Genomic DNA, 24,232 nt, shown 5'->3' on the forward strand with positions numbered 1-24,232 from the left:
TGTTAGAAAGAAGGCCTAGACCCGACGTTAAATTAATGATGTGGTGATAAGCAGGAAAAGCAAAAAAAAATACACAACACAGGGTACATGGTGTTGAAGGATCAACTTACAAGACATCAAACAAACCAAGCAATCTAAAAAAACACAAGAAACGCCACTTGATTGTCGAAGTCCTTAGCCACCAAGCGAGACACCAATGACACAGAGGAAGATGATGAACACAAAGCGAGCACTGTTTAGGAGGGAGATCACGCCATTGTCTACCACAATATGGATGGAACAAGTGAAATGACTTTTATCTCCACCACTGAAAAGGGCCCACCTGCCCTCTCGCCCTGGATCAAAGGGTGCCGCACCATCGCCTGGTGGAGTCACTCACCCCTGAGCTAGAATGGAAGCAATCCACAACCGTCGAGGGCAAAAACCCTACACAATCACCCCCCCCCCCCCCCAAGACGAACTCGACGAAGGATCAACACCATCGCCGCCCACACACACCACTTGGGCTGACATAAGTGACCGGAGTGGCACTTTGGAAGGAGCGGTGGCCTAGGAAGGGCTCCACAGACTCAAAACCCCAAACCACCACCAAACATCCCCTCCCGGTAACCAAGTAAACTCACATCCCCAATTTCCCACAGTGGCGCCTCCAAGAAGGGGACGCCACAAGAGTGTTGCCTCCGCCAAATCCGAAAAGGATTGGGTTTTCACCCGGGAACCAAGGGGGAAGGGAAGGGCCCTCAACGGTGCCTCCAAGGAGGGAGGCAACTCCCACATGCGCCACCGCCATCGTGGTCGTTCACAAGCCAGAGATTTCTCCCAAAACCCTAACCCCGCCATGAGCCAACTCATCCCGGATCCGGCGACCAAAGGTTGACACGAACTGGATCCGGAAGCAGAGCACTTGGCATGGGAGCAACCTTCAGATCAGACATAGGAGAATGCCAAGACGCTCCTGAGCCATAGCGACCCCTAGCTCACCACTAGCTACTCGTGCAGCCGACAGGAGCAGACAACACCAGCGCGCGCCACCCACCACAGGGCAGTGCCACCAGCCATGCCCGAGGCCACCGCCACGGATCCAAGAAGAACTACCCTCACTTGTTGCCCACCTGCAGCAGGCCGCAAGGGCGCAGCCAGCCACCCCAGCTGCCGCACGGGCACAACACCACCGCAGTCTGCATCCAAAGCCAACGCCGGTTTCCAATCTTGTAAGGCAAAAATGGTTTGTGAACTACAATCAACCAAACTCTCAGTTTTTTTTCTTTTTAGGGAGTTTTTTTAGTATGCATCCAAACCCAACACCTGTTTCCAACCTTGTATGGCAGAAATGATATATGAACTGCAATCAACCAAATTCTCAGTTTTTTTCTTTTTTAGGGGAGTTTTTTTGCTACACGCAACGACAGTCATCGAGAGAACTAAGCAGCAACATGAAGAATCTTTTGTTTTGTTTGAGTTATAAACATAAAACACTTTGGCATATACTAGCAGAACGGTCCGTGCGATGCAACGGCAGGAAAACAAAACATAATCTCCAATGGCCACAAACACATTTTGCTGCATCATCGAGATATACTATCACTCTCATTTTCGTGAAATCATGAATTTTTTCTGAAAATCAAGAACTTTTTTAAACTCGTGAACATATTTGAAATCGAGAAAAAAAATTCAAGTACATGAACATTTATACATATTTTCTAACATTTTCTAAAATTATGAACATTTTTGAATTCATGAACATTATATACTATTTGCAAACATTTTTATAAAATTATGAACACTTTTTAAAAAAATTCTTGAATCGGTGAACATTTCTAGAATTGACGAACTTTTTTCAGAAATTGGTGGAACAAATTTGAAATTTCCAAACATTTTTTTATTTAACAAATATTTTTGAAATCCGTGACCATTTTTTGAATCAATAAACTATTTTGTAAGTCATGAATAGTATTTGAATTTTTAGGATGTTTTTTTAATTCATGAACATTTTTTAATTGGCAAAATTTTGTTCAATTTCATTCACAATTTATTAATACATGATTTTTTTTAAAAAAATTATGAACACTTTTTGGTTTTCCAAATATTTGTTTTCAAAATTATGAACATTTTTAAAAGCAGTGAATATTTTTTTAATCCACATACATTTATGAATTATTAAAATTTAATAACAAAGACGGAAAAGAAAAATGAAAAAAAACGAAATTTCAAAAATAGGCCACTCAGACATGGGGCCTTTGGGGTCATGAGTTCCAATCCTACAAAGGACAAATTTTTTTGCTACTCCCCAGTCTGCAGAAAAGGTGTGCAATGCAGACCGTTCTAACATATTTTATTTGACATATGTAGCCAATTTAAATGGGCTAAACACACACACACACACACACACACACACACACATTTGCTAGTCCTTAGTTTGTAGGGGGGGGAAGGTACACTGCAGGCCCTTCTAACACATTTTATTTAACATATGTAGCCAATTTAAAAGAGGTAGAAAACATTTAATGTTACATAGCAATTAATTAGTTTAATTAAGTTTATGCCCTAAAAAAGAATTTATATTAGTTAACAGGAGCAACTAATAGCACGGTTGGAAACTAAGCATTTTTCTAGTCAAATTACATATATGAATTATTTTAATCTGAGTTGCGGTTGCAATCATTTTAACGTATTCTCTATAAATAATAAAGACCATGGACCTAAACAGGCTGAAAATAGAGTGAACTGGGCCTACTGCAGCTGAATGCGGAATACTAACCAGCATCTAGGTGCGCGCGACAGTGGATACAGAAGTTAGGCCGAAGCCCAATAGATAAAGAGAAAGGAGAGGGGCTTAATACTGGACCATCGATTATTTAAAAAACACCAGGGGGCTTTTTATAAAATATACGATGGCCCGTACTTTATTAGTACTAGTAAACGTGCACGTGTGTTGCAACGGAGAAAAAAAAACACCCCTCATACATATTCGACGACATGACGAATCCCTTGAAATATTTGACGTTATCGTACGAGAAACAACATGATAAATAATGTTGCACGAAGACATCAAGGTAAGATGATATTTTAAGTGTACTAAAGGTATGTCCAATTTATTACACACACCTTTAGCATGTGTACATCCCCTGTGCTGTCAATATTAGATTTTATAAGAGCATCAGACTATCCTATCTAGTCAATTTAAATGAGTAGAAAACATATATAATATGCCTTTTCAAAATACACCATAGAAAGAAAAATATTAATTAAGGGCACATCTTAAACATAATTTTAGAAAAAAATTACCATGCAGGTTAATACTCCCTGCGTCCCAAAATAAGTTTCTCAATTTTGTACTAAGTTTAGTATAAATTTGTACTAAGCTTGAGACACTTATTTTGGGACAAAGGGAGTAGCATATTTGGAATCTACACATTTTAAATTTTCTGAACCACTCCCATGTATAACATGTTTAACTTGGATTTAGGATTTGAATATATGATTTTTATAATAACATTTAAATCTGTCAAAAAGAAAAAAAAAGGTCTAAAAATAGAGTAGCTAGGCCGAAACTGCAATATTGTGCACGTACGGACTTGGGCGAGGTAATTTTATCCTACGCCAACAGAAATAGGAGAGAAAATGCATGACAAAGAAAGTACCAAGATTCGAACTTGGGTTAGTGGTTAGGCTCAACCCACCAGACTACGTCAACGGATGTGAAGAATTTGGCAATAATGCCGGCGGGTCCCTCAATAAAAAAATAATGCCAGCGGCGACTTAGAAGAAAAAAAAGAATTGTTTTTTCTACTTACGGATGGCATAAGGGGTAATTATTGATAACTTCAGGGGTAAATCTAATGACGAACGAACAGAAGCAATAGCCGCTTTATTATTAGGTATATGTATATACTAGCAAAAGAGCCCATGCGTTGTAACGGGAGAAAAAATACAACACACACTCTTAACTGAACAACCATCACTCAAAACCATAATAGGTCCATCTCCTTTATTTTAGCGACACATCATATTTGTGTTGCCGCTTATCCTTTTTCTCACCCTCGCCGGCGATGGCCTTAGTGTTCACACAAACCAAAACGTGTTTGAATGTGGTTAATCCTGAGACGTCTCTCTCTCCCCCTCTCCTCCCTCTCCCTCTCTCTCTCTCTCTCTCTCTCTCTCTCTCTCTCTCTCTCTCTCTCTCTCTCTCTTGCTTTCTCTCACACTCGCGATGAGAAATCTATTGTTTTCCCCTGCGATGTATTCAGAGGTATGCATGTGTAGTTCTTGATGTTTTCTTTTTCCTATATGACTATACTGGGTGTTTATTTGCAATCCGGATCGCCGCCTGTACGAAAAAAATAGATCGTGCGCTATAGTTATAAGTTTGCTTCCAAAACAATATCTAAAAATTATTTAACAGGTAAAATTAACATCATATTCAGATTTCACACATTTTTCTAATCAAATTTCATATATAACATGTTAAAATCGGAGTTACGGTTGAAAAGATATGTATAATTTAGAAAACCATTTGTTTAACTTAAATATCTTCCAAAATAATATTTATAAATACTTAACATGTTAAAATAATCTTATATTCATATTCTACATATTTTCTAATCAAATTTCATATATAACATGTTTAAATCGGAGTTACGGTTTAAAAGATATGGATGGTTTAGAAAAGTATTTGTTTGACTTAAATATGATCCGCGGATGGAATACCTAAAAAGTCGGGGGGGGGGGGGGGGGGGGGTTGAAAAACTGTAAAATAACGGTTCGGTGTGACTTAAATCTGAACTGCGGGTTGATTTCATGAAAACGCAGGGGCTTTTTTGCAGAACAGTGCGATGGACGGGCAGAAACCCTGCGTGCTTTATTATTCGGTAGATATAGATATAGATAGAAAGATTATTTTTTTTAGGATCAGGTATATATAGATTAATAAGGTAAGAGAAATGTTGGGCATGCTGGGCCTAGTCCAATATCCGTCCACCTTATGTGGGCTAGTTCAGATCAACAAGATAGCGACGAACCGATACACAGGTCATGCACGGCCCGTTTGGCCCATCACTTGCTAGACATTGCCACTACTGTTTTCCTGCCATGAACCAGCAGATCGCTTTAGTTTACTAAGCTACTGATTTTAACTCTTCTATAGAAAAGCTACTGATTAACTGATTTTAATAACTGTTTTAAAACTTTAAGCTACTGATTAAATGAGCTCAATGCGTAATGCTACTACTGATTCTATGACACGCAAGCAGTCCCTGGTGAAGGCATCAGACATGCGCGCAGGCAATGAGGGGAGGAAGGCAGGTCGGAGGAGAGGATGCCATTACACGGCAATAGGAGACGATGAGCAGTTGGTGTTGGTGGCCGCGGCGGCGGACTAGTAGGACTGGGCGGTGGGCGCTGGTGAGTGACGGAAGTGGCAGCGGTGGCCGTAGGGGCAGCCAGAGGCGGCAGCGAACATCTGGCAGGGGAGGGTCTTGTAGCGCGGGTGGCGGATGACGGGGCGCATCTCCTGCAGGCCATGCGCGAACCGGCACCGGCCGCCGTAGGAGCAGGCGCCGCCCTCCCACTTGTTGCACATCTCCGTCTTCTGGGTGCCCTGCCTGTACGCCTCCAGCTCCACCACTTCTCCATCCCCCTTCGCCTCGTCCTCCCCTGCCTGCTGCAATCACCATTCCCCATTACAAAATCAATCATACGGATATGAATTCCCAATGAAATTTCTCGAATTGAGTTTTTAGTTTTGTGAGTTAGCCAAATCAATACCCTATCTCTTCGCTTAATGACGACTTTGTAACATGAAATTGCCAACAAGTAGCCGATTCAATACTATTTCTGAAGAAAAATTAAGCAAGTTCAATACAGTTTCTTCCTGCAATTGAATCCCAAGCAAGCCATGACGTGATAAGAATTTGTGTGGTTCCAACTTAACATAGGAAATTCCTACTCAAGTTGCAGCGTAAATTAAAAATATCGAGTTGTAAGTTTGGCTTACTTCATCAAGCAACTGCCAACACTGTGTAGGTTCAAAGCTACAACTGTCAAGTATTACAAAATTTGCTAATTATAAACACAACCTGATGCTTAATGCAATTGCCAAATCGTTTATAGAACGTCATACTGCCAGAGTTTCGTCTGATTTTTCAGGTTTAAACTTTCCTGCTAACCATATAATTGCGTCACAAGCCTAATTTCTCCTCAATTAAGCGACTTCGACTCGCTGCATCAAGCGACTCTGCCTCTGTAGCGGAACCCGAAAGCAGAGTATGACGAATCTGAGTACAAAATTAGCTAATTCAACATACTCTGCTACTTGATGCTATCGTTAAATTACAAATAGAGCATCGTATTACCAGAGCTCGTCTAATATCGCAGGTTTAGTAGATTTCACCATCTAATTGCATCACAAACAAATTTGCTCCACGATTACTACGAATTTTGCAGGAACTGGAACTATTGAACTGTGTTCGATGAATTCAGCGCAGATTTTCGAGTTCCGAGCAGATAAACAAAGCGATTCACGGCGGAATAAAGCAGTGAATTCGTAAGTAGTAGGATTTGCGGGCTTACCTCGATCGCAGGAGGCGGACGAACACGGAGGCGCTGCGCCTCTGCCTCGCCCCGCGGCTGCTTCGCCTGCGAGAGGTAGCACTTGGAACGGATGGAGATGCTCTTCGGCGCGCCCCCGCGTGCTGCTACCTCCTCCGTCGGCTTCGGCGGTGGTGTCGGAGCCGGCGCGATCGCCCGCTTCCCCTGATCGGCCTCGAGCTCCTCGAGGAGGAGAGACAGGTGCATGTTCTCCGCTCTGAGGCGGAGGCGCTCGAGGCGGAGGTCAGCGACCTCGGCCGTGGCGTCGCGCAGGCGCAGGAAGCAGTCGTCGTAGCGGTCGGCGATCGCGCGGAGGAGCCTCTCCGCCTCGCGCACCTCGCTCGCTTGCTCCGCCGACATGCGGAGCGGCGAGACGTAGCGGCCGTCGGAGACGCACGATGAGGGCGAGTGGAGCTGCGTCTCGGTCGGTGATGGCCCCCATGTGGGCGAACGGAGCAGGCCTCCCTTGCCGCGGCCGTCGGATACGCGCGACGAGGGAGTGGAGTCGAGCAGCTTCTCCCGCGGCGACGAGCCGAAGCGCTCGGTGGAGACGCAGGACGACCCCGCAGGCGACAGGTACCCGAGCTCCCCCTCCATGGAGAGCCCGAGCTGCGAGCAGGGTAGCAGAGAGCGAGACGATGAGGAGCTCGGGGGCGGTTACCTTCGTGTGGCCTGTCGGGTTCGGAAGGAAATTGGAGGGAAGCAGTTGCGGTTTGAGAGACAGGTCGAAGTGACTTGATTGCCTTGCCTTATATAGAGCCACCGTTCATCTCACTAAGACCAAGGGCAGGAACGACTTTTCTCCTCTTTATCTGACGCGACCAGCTCCTGCACTAAGTTGAACAAGTATCAAGGCCGTGGAGATGAATCAAGTGAAAATGACCAGATTTCCCTTCCTTGTGCAGCGCATGCTCAACTCAACAAGGGTAGAACCGACTTTTCTCCCAGTTACTGCTAAAAAGTACAGTAGCTTCATTTCGTTTAGAGCGTTCCTGAAGGAACAGTAAAGAGCACTGCATTCGGTCACCGTTGGACACCACACAGAATCTATGCCGCAGCTCTGAATTTAGCATCGTGCATATAATGGTTCAGATGGTGTACAGGGCCAGCAAGTATCAGTAATATTGAGCACTGAACTACTGACCAAAATATCAATGTAACAATAAGTAAGGTATTGTTGTTCTGTTGTTGAAACAGCAGGAAATCAGAGCTAAGGTCTGCAAATAACAGGCTCTGTAATACAATGCCAATGAAATAATCCACAGTTTCTAGATATTCTTCAGGTGAGGGTGTTAGCAGTCATTTTTTAGGGGGTGTCGTCGTGATATCAGAGACCCGGAACGACTTCTCAAGGAGCTGCGGAACGGTTAGTTTCAACTCGAACGTCAACTTCTGGAGTACATAACACAGGGCAGTCACATCATGCATTGCACGGTGCGCTTTGCCATCGACTGGGATCTTGTAGCGCTCTACCAGTGTCTTCATCGACGCGGAGCTGATTTTTTCCCCTGAGGTGGAAGAGAAATGCGGTTAAGCTTTTGAGTCGCATGATTTGCTTCAGTTAAATAAACTTTCTTTTTTCAGTTATATGCAAAAACAAGAAACAAGGATCAATCTTATACTTATTTACTAATTGGAGGCTCCACATCAATCCTAGGCAGCTAGAGATTTCTGTCCGTCTGATCTGCATATGATGCATGTTTTGCCGTCAGATGAAGTAGCAGAGGCGCCCTCACCATCGGCCCTCTCCAACAGACACAGTCCATCTCTTCCTCTGTATCCCAGCCTCCCTCGAGAAGACAAGAAAAACATCTCCAGTCACCAGCGATGAATTCAATCCGGCAGCCACCCCAGCCTCCAACAGGCCTTCAATTTGTTGGGGTTATGTCTGCGTGGAGGCCGCCTCTGCCTCCCAGCCATATTGCAGACTGAAAGCCTCCCTGTGGCAGCATCCGCTAAAGTTTGCGCCCTCGCTGCCACGCAAAGTTGGCATAGCTATCAGCTGGAGCATTAGCGAGACCCCTTCTGCTGGGACTCTACAATAATCTGACTATTATCTGTAGTACAGTCACACTTGCCTTTTCCCTACGGGGTGTATGATGTTAGTATATATTAACTGTGTTGCTTTCATCTGAAAAGGGCGAGATAATGGCAAGCACTTGGTGACCACTCCATGCCTAGGGCTAGCTGGTGGCCTCGGTGATTTAGGGTGTCGATGCATATGCAAGAAGTGTAGGTTTAAGATTTATTACCATCCCTGTTTGAAATCATTGATATGCTCAGTAAGTTATAGCATATATTGCTAAGTAGGCCTGATGTACCTAGGATAATATTTATTTTTATGTAATTATTATGTGCAATGATGGGGCATGCAATCAAGCCTTGAAAAACACAACAATTAAACAAACCGGTGGCAAGTTACCACTTACTACTTCAATCTTATATTTATACGGTGATGTCAACCTTCCAGTTGATCAATTAATTCTTCAGGTGCCAATTAGCTTTAGATTTATGGTACATGTTTTCCTATCTATATTATATGTGGTTTGCTTGATTTTTTTAGTCCTGAGTGCTCTAGAAATATAACTTCATTGCTGCTTCAATCCAAGGAATATCCAGAAAAGGTGATTGGCAATAATGATTTTTTTGTAAGGGTTGGTAATAGTGCCAGAGTTAATTGTTATATTACATGGACAGGTTCGTGCTATGATTTTTTTGGTGGATTGGCATTGCCTTTTGCCTTACTGTCTTTTACATTGTCATAGCCACGGACTGTTGTAAGTTACTACGCATCTGGATATATGTATATATATGTGAATACATAAACAATCAATACAGGATTTTCTTTTACACTCTCTTGCTGCTGTTTAGATATGTACTTTGAAAACTTCCTAAACTTTGCTTTGCTTTGTCTGCCGACTAAACTGGGATGTCCGCATCTTTGTATAAGTACATGAAATCAAACCTTCCTGATCCTTTTTGTTACTAAATAATATTTTTCCCAATGTTTATTTTGTTCATTTGACTTCCGCCTATGTCGTCTCAACATAGCCGGTCCCAAGCCCGGGTAAAGGAGGGTTGTGATAGGCTTGGCGAGCCAACGTCAAAACTCAGCCTCTCTTATGAAGATGAAACCCAAAAGATGTTCATTGGGGTGTAACCCTCTCAGCGACGTGCCACATCAGAACCCGGGTGTGGTGTCAAATGGGGAAGGGCCGGGCCGTCACCCCCATGGTGCCGCACCGTATCTTGATCTGGATACGGTGGCAAGTGAGCAAGGATCGGGTCGTCGCATCCTTAGGCCTTGTACAATGCAAGGTGCTTAGGGGAGATGCTTAGAGAAATAAACCAGACTTTCCTTAAGCACTGGTGCCTATTTGTACAGGGTAGACGCTTAACTAAGCGTCTCTCCTGTAGAAATAGGCATTGATGCTTCAAAAAAATCCAGTTTATTTTTCTAAGCACCTCCCTAAGCACCTACCATTGTACAAGGCCTTAGTGGTACGCTACATCAACGCCTGGGTGTCGTGGAAAATGAGCAAGGGTCTTCGCATTTGACTCGGCGAGTGCGAAAGGTAAGGAAGCTAGCCGAGCCTAGGAGGATCCGCTTAGATAGCTGGAACGTATGGTCCCTGACAGGTGGCAGGTATGCTTCGGGAGCTAGTAGATACAGCGGTGAGGAGAGTTGTTGATATCCTTTGCGTCCAAGAAACCAAATGGACAGGACAGATGGCAAAGGAGGTGGAGGATACCGGCTTCAAGCTGTGTTTACAGGAACGACTGCAAATATAAATGGAGTAGGCATCTTGATCAACAAGAGCCTCAAGTATGGAGTTGTAGACGTCAGGAGACGTGAGGACCGAGTTATCATGGTCAAGCTGGTTGTTGGGGACTTAATTCTCAATGTTATCAGCGAGTATAGCGAGTATGCCCCGAAAGTGGGCCACAATGAGAACACAAAGAGGGACTTCTGGGAAGGCCTGGAGGACATGGTTAGGAGTGTACCTATTGGCGAGAAGCTCTTCATAGGAGGATACCTCAATAGCCACGTGGTACATCTAACATAGGTTTTGAAGGGGTGCATGGGGGCTTTGGCTATGGCATCAAGAATCAAGGAGAAGATGTCTTAAGCTTTGCTCTAGCCTACTACATGATCATAGCTAACACCCTCTTTAGAAAGAGAGAATCACATCTACTGACTTTTAGTAGTGGTCAACACTCTAGCCAGATTGCTTTCATCCTCTCGAGAAGAGAAGACAGGCGGGCGCGCCTAGATTGTAAGGTGATACCTAGAGAGAGTGTTGTCCCTCAGCATAAGCTCGTGGTGGCTGACTTCTGCTTTTGGATTCATGTCCAACGGGATAAGTGTGCCAAAGTCGCTAGAACGAAGTGGTGGAAGCTCAACGGAGGGGGGGTAGCTCAGGCATTCAAGGAGAGGGTCATTAAGGAGGGCCCTTGGGAGGAAGGAGGTGATGCAGACAATATGTGGATAAGATGGTGACTTGCATTTGTAAGGTGGCCTCAGAGGAGTTTGGAGTGTCCAGGGGAGTAGAAGCGAAGCTAAAGATGCCTGGTGGTGTAGTGATGATGTCCAGAAGGCTATTAAGGAGAAGAAAGATTGTTTCGGACAGCTTTACCCGGGTAGGAGTGCAGACAACGTGGAGAAGTACAAGATGGCATAGAAGGCCACAAAATGAGCTATGAGTGAAACAAGGGGTCGGGCATATGAGGACCTCTACCAGTGGTTAGGCACGAAGGAAGGCGAAAGGGAGATCTATAAGATGGCCAAGATCCGAGAGACGAAGACGAAGGATGTCGACCAAGTCAAATGCATCAAGGATGGAGCAGACCAGCTCCTGGTAAAGGACGAGGAGATTAAGCATAGATGGCGGGAGTACTTCGACAAGTTGTTCAATGGGGAGAATGTGAGCTCTACCATTGAATTGGAGGAGACTTTAAAAAGGATGAAAGGAGCCAAGGCGATGGGCCCTAATTGTATCCCCATTGAGGTGTGGAGAGGCCTCGGAGACATAGCGGTAGTATGGCTAACTAAACTTTTCAACCTCATTTTTCGGGCAAGCAAGATGCCAGAAGACTGGAGACGGGGTATATTAGTACCAATATTCAAGAACAAGGGGGATGTTCAGAGTTGTACTAATTACCGTGGAATTAAGCTGATGAGTCATACAATGAAACTATGGGACAGAGTCATTGAGCACCGGTTAAGAAAAATGGCAAGCGTGGTCAAAACTCAGTTTGGTTTCATGCCTAGGAGGTCAACCATGGAAGCCATTTTCTTGGTACGACAACTTACGGAGAGATACAGGGAGCAAAATAAGGACCTACATATGGTGTTCATTGACTTGGAGAAGGCCTACGATAAGGTACTGCGGAATGCCATGTGTGGGCCTTGGAGAAACACAAAAGTCCGAGCAAAGTACATTACCCTCATCAAGGACATGTATGATAATGTTGTGGCAAGTGTTCAATAATGGCGGCACTGATGATTTTCCAATTAAAATAGGACTGCACCAGGTGTCAGCTTTGAGCCCTTACCTTTTTGCTTTGGTGATGGATGAGGTCACAAGGGATATACAAGGAGATATCCATGGTGTATGCTCTTTGCGGATGATGTGGTGCTAGTCGATGATAGCCGGATGGGGAGTTAGAGCTATGTAGACAAACCTTGGAATCGAAAAGTTTTAGACTTGGTAGAACTAAAACCGAGTACATAAGGTGCAGTTTCAGTATTACTAGGCACGAGGAGGAAGAGGTTAGCCTTGATGGGCGGGTGGTGCCTCAAAAGGACACCTTTCGATATTTGGGGTCAATGCTGCAGAAGGATGGGGATATCGATGAAGATGTGAACCATCAAATCAAAGCCAGATGGATGAAGTGCCGCCAAGCTTCTGGCGTTCTATGTGACAAGAGAGTGCCACAAAAGCTAAAAGGCAGGCTCTATAGGACGGCAATTCGATCCGCAATGTTGTATGGCGTCGAGTGTTAGCCGACTAAAAGGCGACATGCTCAACAATTAGGTGTGGCGGAGATGCGCATGTTGAGATGGATGTGTGGCCACACAAGGAAGGACCGGGTCCGGAATGATGATATACGAGATAGAGTTGGGGTAGCATCGATTGAAGACAAACTTATCCAACATCGTCTGAGATGGTTTGGGCATATTCAGCGCAGGCCTCCAGTATCTCCAGTGCATAGCGGACGGCTAAAGCGTGTTGATAATGTCAAGAGAGGTCGGGGTAGACCTAACTTGACATGGGAGAAGTCCGTGAAGAGAGATATGAAGGATTGGAGTATCACCAAAGAACTACCAATGGACAGGGGTGTGTGCAAGCTTGCTATCCATGTGCCAGAACCATGAGTTGGTTGCGAGATCTTATGGGTTTCACCTCTAGCCTACCCCAACTGGTTTGGGACTAAAGGCTTTGTTGTTGTTGTTGTTGTTTTGTTGATTTGCCCAAGATGCAAGGAAGATTTTTCAGAAGTTAAGAAACCAATTACCATTTTACCATATTTTCTGTGTCTTAGTCACATATGCACATGTACGCATGAGTACACGAATAGTGAGGGGAATTATAAAAAATCCCTGTTTGATAACTCTATTAACAGAGAATACACTTAAAACTATTGTATGATTATATCCGATATGATATGTTTTGAATTCAGTATTCCTATTTGACATGAACATTTTTATTACTCAACATCTCAGGGATTAAGTTGATGATGAACTTTGCTTCTGCTGATGGCAGCTTCGATGCAATAACCTTGATTGCCTTTTTTTTTCTGTGTTAAATGTAACTTTTGTAGTCCAACGATTGGAGCATCGTATATTATAGGGTAGACTTTGCTTGCACTTTCTATTATACTAGTAGGAAAATCATGCACAAGCAAAATGTTTAATCGTAAATCAAGGGTCTCCACTCCCTCCCTCCCTCCCCCGCCGCCACCCGCGAGACGTCGGGAGGGTTCCCGATCCCCACCGCCGCACCCCCCTCCTCCTCCCTCCTCCACCCTCGCCGCCGCCAAGGGGCGGCAGCGGGGCTCCTTCGTCCCCCACTCGTAGGGTATGGCGCGGGCCAGATCTCGCGGCTGGGCGCGGCGCTCGATGCCGGGCGCGGCGGCGCGGCGGCGCACCGGAGCAGGCCAGCGATGGTGGCGTTCGACGGGCGGCAGGCAGCATGGTGGTGGTGCGGGCCGGTGGTGGCGTCGGCGGCGGTGCTTCCGGCAGCGCTTCGGCGTCGCGTCCGGCGCCGCGGGTCGCGGTTGACCGGGTCGCGGGCGGCCCTCTCGCCGTGGTGCTCTGGTGGGGGGGCGGCGCGGCAGCAGAGGTGGTGGGCTGCTCCCACCCAGTCGGGCCCTCGCGGCTGGGTGGCGGCGCTCGGCTTGGGTGGATCCCCTGGTGGCGTCTTCAGGTGGCGGCGGCGACAGCTCGGCAACCCTCCCTCTCCGGCTTCTGGCGACGGTCGATGCCTCCTGATGCTCTGGCCCTTCGAAGCGGGGGCGGAACACGGTTCTGGGGGGAAGTTGGAGGCTTGGAGCCGACACGGGTGTCGGTCGTGGCCATGGGCCACTTCTCTGCCTTCCCCTTCCCCCGGTCGATGTGGTCGCGGCCCTTCTCGAGGCAGCTTGGCCGGCGGCAGTTCTGGAGGTGGTTGGGGTCGTGGATCTGGGCAAAGTCGTGGCCTTTGGTGGCTTCAGGGTGGTCTCATGGCGGGGCGGCGGCCCTGGCGGTGGGAGTCGCGTTGGTCGTGGGCGGATTGCGCGGCTCGGATGCGGGCAGACAACCATGGCCGCTCGGGCGGCATGGCTGTGGGTGTGGCGGACCGGGGTGGCGGCGGGGGAGCTGAAGCACCGAGGTACATCACCTACCCAGTCCGCTCTGGTCGACGGTGACGGCGTCCATGGACGTCGTGTTCCTCCTTGCAGGCTCCGTCGTGGTGCTTCTTCTCCCTCCATCTTAGTCCGGGTGAAAACTTGATCTTCCGATCAGACGGCGGCGACGTTCTTGCTCCTGCCCTTCCTGGAGGCACCGTCTTGGAGTCCTCGGTCCGGCGTGTCCGTCGCACATCCTCCCGGACGATCTCTCCTTGGTGGTGGTCTCCGTCGGCTCTTAGCGGATCCTTTTTTTGCTCATCTTTTAGATGCTTTGTGTCGTTGAGGTTGTGTGTCGGTGCCCGGCATTCGTGTATCTTGCCTTGGGTCTGTGTGGCGTGCGTTTGTATCGGATGCTTGATGTTGTGGTTGTGCTTTATAATATAAAGCGGGGGGAAACCCTTTTTCATAAATCGTGAATCAATTGGAGGAGTATAACTCCTTATTTGTCCAGGAACTACTAAGCAATTATTTTATAAAAAACAGAAAGGGCAGCCCGGTGCACGTAGCTCCCACTTGCGCAGGGTCCGACCACTTTGGGTCTTTTGTACGCAGTCTTGCCCTGCATTTCTGCAAGAGGTGGTTTCCAAGACTCGGACCCATGACCTCATGGTCAAAAAGCAATTATTTTATATGTTTTAAATAACAATCTGACAAAAATGAAAAAAAAGCATTCCTAATTTGCATGTGTACTTTGAATTCATGTTTCTAAATGTTACTAGAACACATTACCTTTGCCATTCAAATTACTAGCCTGTATCGGCTCACAGGTTATGACTAGTACACAAAAACTGTGGAGGTTACTGGCGCAGCCTAATGTTGTTAACCTAGCCCCGTTTCTGCCTCGAAATATAAATATACATAAAATAGCATGAATACTAGATCATGTCAATACAGGAGTGGCATCTGTAACACGATGACCATGTTATGTCCTAGTTAGCTGTTATCACTAGAGTAAACTACGCCTTTTTCTAGCACTGAAAACAATCTTGAATATTATGTTTATGCAAGTAAACAGAACACTCGGCGAGAGAACATACCATCGGAATCAACTAACTGTCTTGCAATAGGAAGCGTGTCCACAAACAGCCAGTCAGCAGGCATCTCTTGTTTGCAACGTTGGAACTCAAAGATGAGAAAGGGCACATCAAAGGTTTTCCCGTTATGAGCAACCCACATAACTGGTTTACCAGCAACTTGACGACTCCAAACGTATTGTAGTAGAATGGGGATAAACTCCCCAAATCTGCATAGCCAGAGATGAAAACTCTAATTACGAGAAACAAAGAATTCAAGTTGGAATGCACCAAGAAAAAAATAAAGGGTGTCCTCGCTAAAAGATAAATAAATGAACGGTAACCAAATTTTAAAATCCTTGCACGCTGCAGGAATGAAAGATCATTATAAAAGAGGTATGGGTTGCACACCACAAGTAATAAACGGCTGTTTGATCCCAGTTCATATTTCTGTCGTTGCAGAACTATATTTTCAGAATGTACTGCAGCAATCTCATGCTCTCATGTTTTTTGTGGCTTTCCTCAAATTGACCACAACATGTAGGAGTGGAAAACCTCAGAGAACCTTCTTTTTGCATAAAAGTATCAACCAATTTTTTTTAAATGGCAGATGAATGAATAATGATTGCAAGGAGAGAAAAACTCAGCTGAAGGAGAAATATAACTTGTGCTCTGCATTTAATTTTCTATTATTCTCTCATGGATCTTTATTTCTCCACTAAACTCTTACAACATGATGGGTACCATGAATAAAAAGGTAATAAAAAAGGAAAAATATCTGTTGTTGCTGAAGGATTGTGAAAGACAATACCTTGGGATATCAGAACTGCAAACCATCTTGGTGCTGATACCATGAACAGCTGCGTTTTTTACCTCTCTCTCAGGATTTATAAGGGTCTGAAAAGTGCTATTCTTTCCACCCATAAGATCACGTGCAGCAAACTCAATAATTCTATCACCACGGCGTGAGAAGCCAGTAGTTTCAATATCAAAGACAAGGATAGTTGCAGGGCAGTCGGTCTTGCCTCCAGAAACCTTTTCCTGAATATCGTAGCACTGGAGTGATTTCAGGTGCTGCAGATCAGACTGCTTGAACACTTCAATCGATGATTCAACTGATCCACCGTGTAGATGGCGGTCATTGCTGAAGAATTGCTTACTTCCTTTTCCTGCATTTCTCGCTAGTACTGTTGCACTAAAAGGTCTAGTTTTATGTCTTCTGTTCTGAAGTACATTTTCAGAGCTTATTCTGCTGTGATACTTGAGAAATCTGATACTACAAATGTGTCCTATTGAGTTCCTTAGTTGCTGGAAGTTACCACAGCAAAAAGAATATAAGGACATTGTAAAATGGAGTAGAAAAGGGCATCAAAGGTCTTGTTGGACCTATTTATTTGGTACAAAGTTTAGATAACAGAATATTCAATGCCACCTCTATTAATCCTGAAATGATGAACAAATAATCATTATTAGTTGGCATTTGTCAAACTTAAAACTAGTGGAGATATGCAAGAATGTAACTAAACTAACAACGGTGAAGTCATCACATATATCTCACCGCATGTAATGTCAGCACAAATAAGCATCCAAAAACAAGATAGCAGACCAGACAGTACTACGGTAACAATTTTCTTAAGACATTAAAAAATATAAAAACCAGAATATTTAGAGAAAGCACAAATTTAGCAGATAATCTGTTGATCTAGATCACACAAATCGCAGTTATAACACTGTAGGATTAATTGAAGTGTGTCACTCAATAGAGAAAATCTTGTGGACCAGATAAAAGTGTACACAATACATTTCTGTGTCTGCATACACTTATCTCAAAGCTAAACTGATAACAAAATATTTTACAGAGCTCATGTTTGTCCTTGGCTCAGTGCTGTGCACCACCTAAGCTCCATGCATCCAAGCGGAACATAACTCCTGATAGGACGCTGTACAAATTATTTAGTCCACTTATGGCTTCTCCAAACTCCTGATAGGATGCTGTACAAATCATTTCTGCGTTGCTTCATCAAGTGCTCACCAGTAATCTTTACAGGAGCAGCACCCGCTTTCAAAGCGGTGAAATCGAACTCTATCCCTCATAATTATAACACGACAAAGTGCCTTTGAAATTATCTTCATCCATTCATGGCAGTCACCGCATGCCTGCAGATTCTTTGACACCAATATTTCTGTCCCTGGACCAGTCTTAAGAACACTATAAGCCACTGCAAGCTTCTCACTGTGGAAGCTGAGGTTTTCTTCTCTTTCCTCCTGTGATACATCTTTTGTTACTAATTCAGTGGATGGGGTATAACCTTCAGCCTTCGCTTTTTTTAATAAGCCATGCAGCACTCGGTAGATATCATCAGAATCAGGATGAGATCGATCACCAGCTTTGAATTCATGGGTGCTCCCCCCTAATTCAACCCAACTCAAGCCCTTGATCTTACGTACCTTCTTTTTCTTCATCTCTTTCCATACTTCCTCTGAATCATCCCACCTATTTATTGATGAGTAGATATTTGAAAGAAGGGTATAATCACCGCTGCCCTGACATTCTATCTGTTCAATAGTGACATCACCTAATTTGGTTTGATGGTACCTACGACAAGCACTAAGTAATGCCCTCCATATCACAGCATCAGGCTTCACGGCCATTGACCTCACCAAGTTGTATGCTTCATCCAGCAGCCCAGCTCGTGACAGTGTATCCACCATTGCACCGTAGTGTTCAACCTTTGGAGTGATTGAATACTTTGTGGACATCGTTTCAAAGTACTGACGAGCCTCTTCAACCATACCACAATGGCTACATGCTGTCAATAGTGCAACAAATGTAACCCCATCAGGAACCACACCTGAAAGTTCCATCCTGTGGAACAGCATCACCACATCAGATCCAAGACCATGCCCTGCCAGGTTACTAATCATCGTGTTCCATGTGGACAGGTGTTTTCTCTTAACGTTGTTGAATATCTCAACTGACACATCAATCCTTCCACATTTAGCATACATATCAACCAGTGCTGAGATTAAAAGATGATTCTTCTCCACCCCCAGCTCATCCATCAGTTGATGAACCCACATACCATAACATCGGGCACCAGCTCGAGCACAAGCAGACAGGACTGAAGAGAATGAAAAGCCGTCAGGCACAAGGCCTGAATTGACCAACCTGCTGAAAAGATTCATTGCATCTTTCAGGTGGGAGCTCCTTGCTGCACCTGCAATCATTGAATTCCACGAGACCAGGTCCTTGACAGGCATCCTCTTGAAAATCTGATATGCCTTGTCTAGTTGTCCTCCCTTCAAGAATCCCATAAGCATCAAATTACCATGGAAAGGATCAGTACTCCACTCAAGCATTGGCCAATACAGTTCACATGCTTCCATCATGCGACCATGATCGATATACAACCTCAAAAGTGGAGCTATTATATCTTGATTACATAACAACCCAGCTTTAGTGAGATGTGAATGAATTTGCATGGCAGCATAGATGTCTGAACATTTTGAACAAGCTCTGAGGAGGAGAACATATGTTCTGTAATCAGGGCAAAATGTGGTAAAATGGAGCATAGTGCTATAGTCCATCAGTGACTTTTGTGGGGAGCCTTTTTCCAAAGACGCTCGGAGGATGGAATTGGCATATGGAAAGATTAGTCTCAGGGGATGTTTCTTCAAACAGCTTGTGTAGGACATAGTGCAAATAGGCTGCTGAAGTGATTTCCTAGAATGTAGGCACAAAATTTATATTTTCTTCATTAACACCGGGCAGCTAGCAGCCTATCAATATAAAATATTCAGCAGCCTGATGCACACATAATGTTAATTAAGATAATTATCCAAAACGAATGCCTATAGTTACCGAAATGAAAAATTAAGATCATCGCTGATTCTTTACTTCTTGTGCATGAATTTACCAATGCTAGCGCTAGCGCATAGTAAGTACGGTAAATATATTGCACATTTGCACAGGTATGGCCAAATGTGCTTCATTACAAAATACATCTACTAGCGAATCTCATGGTAAAAATCCTACATGATACTACCATTTATGTAAAACATTAATCAACCTCTCATTATACAGGATGATTTAAGATAATCCCAACAGCCAACAACAATGCTTGATAACGGAAATGATTTAGGCCTTGAGCCTGAAGTCCTTCCTACATTCACGTGCAGCCTGTGGCTCTATGACAACAACATTGCCAAACAAACAAAAGGAAACCCAAGAACCAGCACAGAACATATTAAGGTCTATCGGCATTGCTATGGATATTGATAACCTCATTGTGCATCACTATGATGCAGAGGCCGGGGGCCCTTTTCGAAAGAAAAAATGGTGTGCATTTTTAGTTTTCCTGTACGACCTTGCAAATGGAAATATTGTCCCGTTCTAAATAACAGATGCCAGGTAGCTGTCTAAGAATAAATAATCATGTGAGAGGATATACATTTATACCAGAAGTACTAACTACTGGATGACAACATGTACTAGAAATTCGTCCACGATGACATTTCCTTCCATGGGCCTTCAAAACTAGGAAAACAAACCTGATAATTCATCTACTCAAGACGAACAAACCCGCGCCACCAAATCCCCCAAACAGTATAAGACGGACCATAGTGCGTCAACACGGCAACGGAAACGCCTAAAAACTGAAGCAAACTGTTTCAACAAGGCTCAACACCACCCACGGCAACGCAGCCGCCCTGCTCGACGAAATGCCTCGCCAGGAAATGAACGAAAACAGCGAATCAATGAGCACGGAAAACAAAAAGGAGGTACCTGAGCATCCGGCCGGCTGACCGAGATCCAATGGAATGGCGAAAGAGCGTCGCGGCTGGCGAAATTGGGAACAAGAAGGAAGGGAAAGCAAGCGAGCGAGCGAGCACGGAAGGTATATGCCTTGCGGAGATGCGAAGGCTTGGCAGCGTGTGGGCGGGAGAGGCGTGGGCGGCGTGGATGGGGGGAGCGGCGGAGGTGGCGGGAGAGAGCGGGGGCTTCGGGACAACCGGGGGGCGGGACGGAGAGGGCGCCCGGTGTTGGCGGATGAACCGCACCTCAAGCGTGGGAACGTGGGGTGGGAAGGTGGGGAGAATCGATTATAACCCCCTTCATCTGCCTTTGCTCATACGCCCCTTTCTTTGTCTGCCTTGCTTATGAGCCCCCTTGTTTGATTTGCCTCTTGATCATAAGCCCTTTTTGCACGTTTAAGCATTAATTCATCACTTGATTCCGAATCAGTTGTTATATAGATGAGCAAAAGACTGAAATATTCTCCCTTATCTTCTCTTCATGGGACTTGGCCTACAGATCCTCTGGTCTGTTTCCACAAGGGGAGGGGATTCGAGTCGGGGCGCGGCGAGAGAGCTGGATTCGGTCGGGGACGGGCAATGGCGGTGGAGGCAGCATGGAGGGAGAAGCTGTTGCGGTGCTGGAGGCGTCAAGGGGGATCCGGCCTTCCGCCCGCATGCGCGGAGGTCGCTGAGCTTCACGGGAATGGCAGCGGAGGAGCTTGGGCTGGGGTTGCCGATAGAAGAAGCACGGGTGAGACGTTTAGGTCCCTCGTGGGAGGCGCGGCCGAGGTGTGGGGATGACTGCACGGAGGTTGTCAAGCTCATGGGAATGGCAGCAGTGCACGCGGAGGGGTGAGAACTCTCAGAGAATCGTTGTTAGTTGCTTAATGATCCTGCTAAATATGAAAAGGGGGCTATGGTCAAGAAATTTGAGCAACAAGGGGGCTCATAAGCAAGGCAGACAAAGAAAGGGGTGTATGAGCAAAGGCAGATGAACTAGGGGGGTTATAATCGATTCTCCCGGGAAGGTGAGAGTGGCGCTCCGGCAAATGGCCACTCCTCTGCGGCGTGGGGTGAGAAGGCCTCGGCATTCGGTTAGAGCATGCAGATCCGGTAAACCCCGTAAAAATCGATTTAAAAGGGTATCGCAAAACGTTTTTCATATTTTTTTAAATTGTTTGGATTGTTTACCACATGTGTCATGTGGTACGTTTTTCCGTATTTTAAGGATATAGCAAAACTTTTTTTTCTAACTCTACAATATGACTTTTGTTCCGGCAGAACAGATCCCCTAAAATATTTCATTATCCCGGCAAAATCACATAAACCTCTCTAAAAGTGTCCGTTAAATTACAATTGTATCCGTCCCGACCGCTCCTACCATGAGGATCTCGTCAGGGACAGAGGAGGAGCACGCATCTTGCCTGTGACGGCGCCGTCGTGGAGCAAGACAAGCACCACGGGGCGGACGGGAGGAGCAGGCAGCTAGCTAGCGGTGGCGGCGGCAGCAGCAGTAGCTAGCTCGCTCGCTCGTGGCCGCAGCTCGCAGGCGGCTACAACTCTGCGGGCGGCGGCAGCTCGTGGAGCGGCGGCTAGGGTCCGGTGATCGCCGGCATCGAGGCGTTTCGGCGAGGTCGTGCTCGGGGAAGACCGTGGCAGGAGCTGAAAGTTCCCTCCCGCCAATCTCTTTTATTTTTCAGGTCCTGCAAAGAATGGCCTCAATCCCATAGATATGGAGGAAATGGCCTCACAGATTTGGGATACCACAAAAAAATTCGGGGCGGCCGGATTAGGGGCTCTATTTGGGACGGGTTTACGTGCTCCATCCCGCACACCGGTGGTTATTATACCCGATGGCCCGGTTTGCGTGATCTGCTAGAGATGCTCTTAGGCAGAACCAATCGGTTGGGTGCCTCGGTTTATTTAATTTATTTTTTTTCAAAATGACAGTTGTCTTGTATTCATTAAGAAGAAGAAACTTACTCAGCTAATTGAGGAAAACCCAGCGAAAATCAGTTTGCCCAATTCATTATGAAGAATCGGACGAAAATCATCACAACCGCTGAACGACGCACATAAGATACCCAACACATACCACTCCAAAGAGGGTCTCGCCGAGACAGCACGCAGGCGTCATCATCATCACTCCTCCCCTAGAGGCGTCATCACCATCCCTAAATCCTGAGCAGATTTCACGTAGGCGATCGTCGACTCAACCCGCACTGAAGAGGCCTTGTGGAGATGCATGAAGATCCGCGCCAGACCCAGCCACCGATGACCAGACAGCGCGGCTTTGACTCTGACGGAAAACCGCGAAGAAGAACTAGGCACGGCTGGCGCTGCAGAAGATCATCGAACGAAGCACCTGCTACCAGTCATCGTATACCACCGAGGCCCCCCCCATCACAGTTTCCACTTCACAGCAACAAACCAGTCGAGGCGGTCCCGCGGACACGTCGGAGAAGAGCCGACTACCGCAATAGTATCTGTTGTTATGCTCATCGCAAATGGTTCGTATGGACCAACCGTATGCCACACATCGCACACGCAACTCTGATCTGAATCGTTTGATATCTGCGCCATCGCAAACAGTTCGTATCATTTTTGACGGTTTTCTTACACCACCATTTTGTGATTAATGCATCACACACAGTTTCGTCGAAGGGTCTCTGATTGTACTATCGCGTTAGGACCATCCTGCAGTAGTGCTTACTGAGTAAGAGTGGGTGGAGGAGTATATATAGCCTCCACACGAAATCCAACCATTACACACTTTTGACTCACCTCGGTGGCACCGATCAATTCTCGATGGCACCGACCTGTGTAAAAGATATGAACGTTGGAGGTCTCGGTGGGACCGACTGGAAACATCTCGGAGCGACCGATGTGCAATGGTAGGTCAGATCGCTTCGGTGGCACCAATTGCATCATCTCGGTAAGACCCAAATAAAGCAAGAAGGCAACAGAAGGTTGGCAAGCCATCTCTGTGGCACCGATTGCAAAACTCGGTAAGACCGAAATAATTGCAACAGGTAACAGAGAGTTGGCAAGGCCATATCGGTGGATCCGATTTGTTAGGGTTTGGTTGTGGCAGTGTCCAGATGAACTCGGTTTCGGTGGGACAGAGTTGGAATGTAGGGTTTTGGACAGTTTTGGATAGAGAAAGTGGCTGAGGGTTTTGGAGCAATATCACTAACCACTTGAGCAAACAGATAATTATCAAAACCTCATCCCCTTTTAATAGTATTGGCTTTCCTATGGACTCAATGTGATCTTGGATCACTTAACCAAAAATGTAGAGTCTTGAGCTTTTGCCAATTCATGTCCTTAGCATTTTGAAGGGGTCCACATCCTCTTGTCCTTGCCATGCCACTGTTGAACTTGTTTGAAATATACTAGATAGAACTGTTAGTCCAACAAAAGATATGTTGACATTAATTACCAAAACCACCAAGGGAGCACATGTGCTTTCAGTCTCCCCCTTTTTGATAATTGATGACAACATACATCAAAGCTCCAAGTAATAATGTGATGAGTAGTATATTAAAGCTTTGAAGAAACATGTAACTTGCATAATCTCCCCCTACATGTGTGCAGTCATGTATATGATAGAATTCGAGGACATGTGAATGCACAACATGACAGAATGGGTAATGAGTTACATGTATCTTGGCTATATGCATCAGAGCAAAAAGATGAAAGAGGCACCTTCATGTTTATGATTCCCTCTTGCAAACAATATGTGCAAAAATCAAGAGATCGTCATGCACATGAGTGAGATGCATGTACTTACCTTGTGGTCATTATCGGCGAGCCTGAACCATGCTTTGGGCAAGGCTGATTCATTATCGCCCTACGGTGGGTGCCAACTGCCGTGGATTTGTCATGGCAGATGCCCTGGTGAAAGGACTTAGGTGTGGAGCCATCGCAACTAGGTTAGCTTA

The 24,232-nt window shown here is 45.6% G+C and overlaps 2 protein-coding genes across 3 annotated transcripts; both read right to left on the bottom strand.

Moving 5' to 3' along the window:
- Positions 1 to 4,992: 4,992 nt before the first annotated feature.
- On the bottom strand, positions 4,993 to 7,419 carry LOC123097708 (putative zinc finger CCCH domain-containing protein 21). Of its 2 annotated transcripts, none has more exons than XM_044519522.1 (2): positions 6,568 to 7,419; positions 4,993 to 5,656 (listed from the first exon to the last, which is right to left on the bottom strand). In XM_044519522.1, the coding sequence occupies exons 1-2, from the start codon at positions 7,180 to 7,182 to the stop codon at positions 5,375 to 5,377; spliced, it is 897 nt and encodes a 298-aa protein (XP_044375457.1). In that variant the 5' UTR covers positions 7,183 to 7,419; the 3' UTR covers positions 4,993 to 5,374. The 2 variants fall into 2 exon arrangements, with proteins under 2 accessions (XP_044375457.1, XP_044375456.1); XM_044519521.1 differs by having other exon boundaries at positions 4,993 to 5,659.
- Positions 7,420 to 7,725: 306 nt separating this feature from the next.
- On the bottom strand, positions 7,726 to 20,571 carry LOC123097710 (pentatricopeptide repeat-containing protein At5g50990). Its single transcript, XM_044519523.1, has 6 exons — positions 20,278 to 20,571; positions 17,524 to 19,215; positions 16,811 to 16,877; positions 16,303 to 16,565; positions 15,516 to 15,721; positions 7,726 to 8,093 (listed from the first exon to the last, which is right to left on the bottom strand). Exons 1-6 carry the CDS (start codon positions 20,283 to 20,285, stop codon positions 7,885 to 7,887), a joined length of 2,445 nt encoding a protein of 814 aa, XP_044375458.1. The 5' UTR covers positions 20,286 to 20,571; the 3' UTR covers positions 7,726 to 7,884.
- Between the last annotated feature and the right edge of the window lie 3,661 nt (positions 20,572 to 24,232).

This window comes from Triticum aestivum, chromosome 4D, assembly GCF_018294505.1.
Source record: "Triticum aestivum cultivar Chinese Spring chromosome 4D, IWGSC CS RefSeq v2.1, whole genome shotgun sequence".
Classification (NCBI taxonomy): domain Eukaryota; kingdom Viridiplantae; phylum Streptophyta; class Magnoliopsida; order Poales; family Poaceae; genus Triticum; species Triticum aestivum.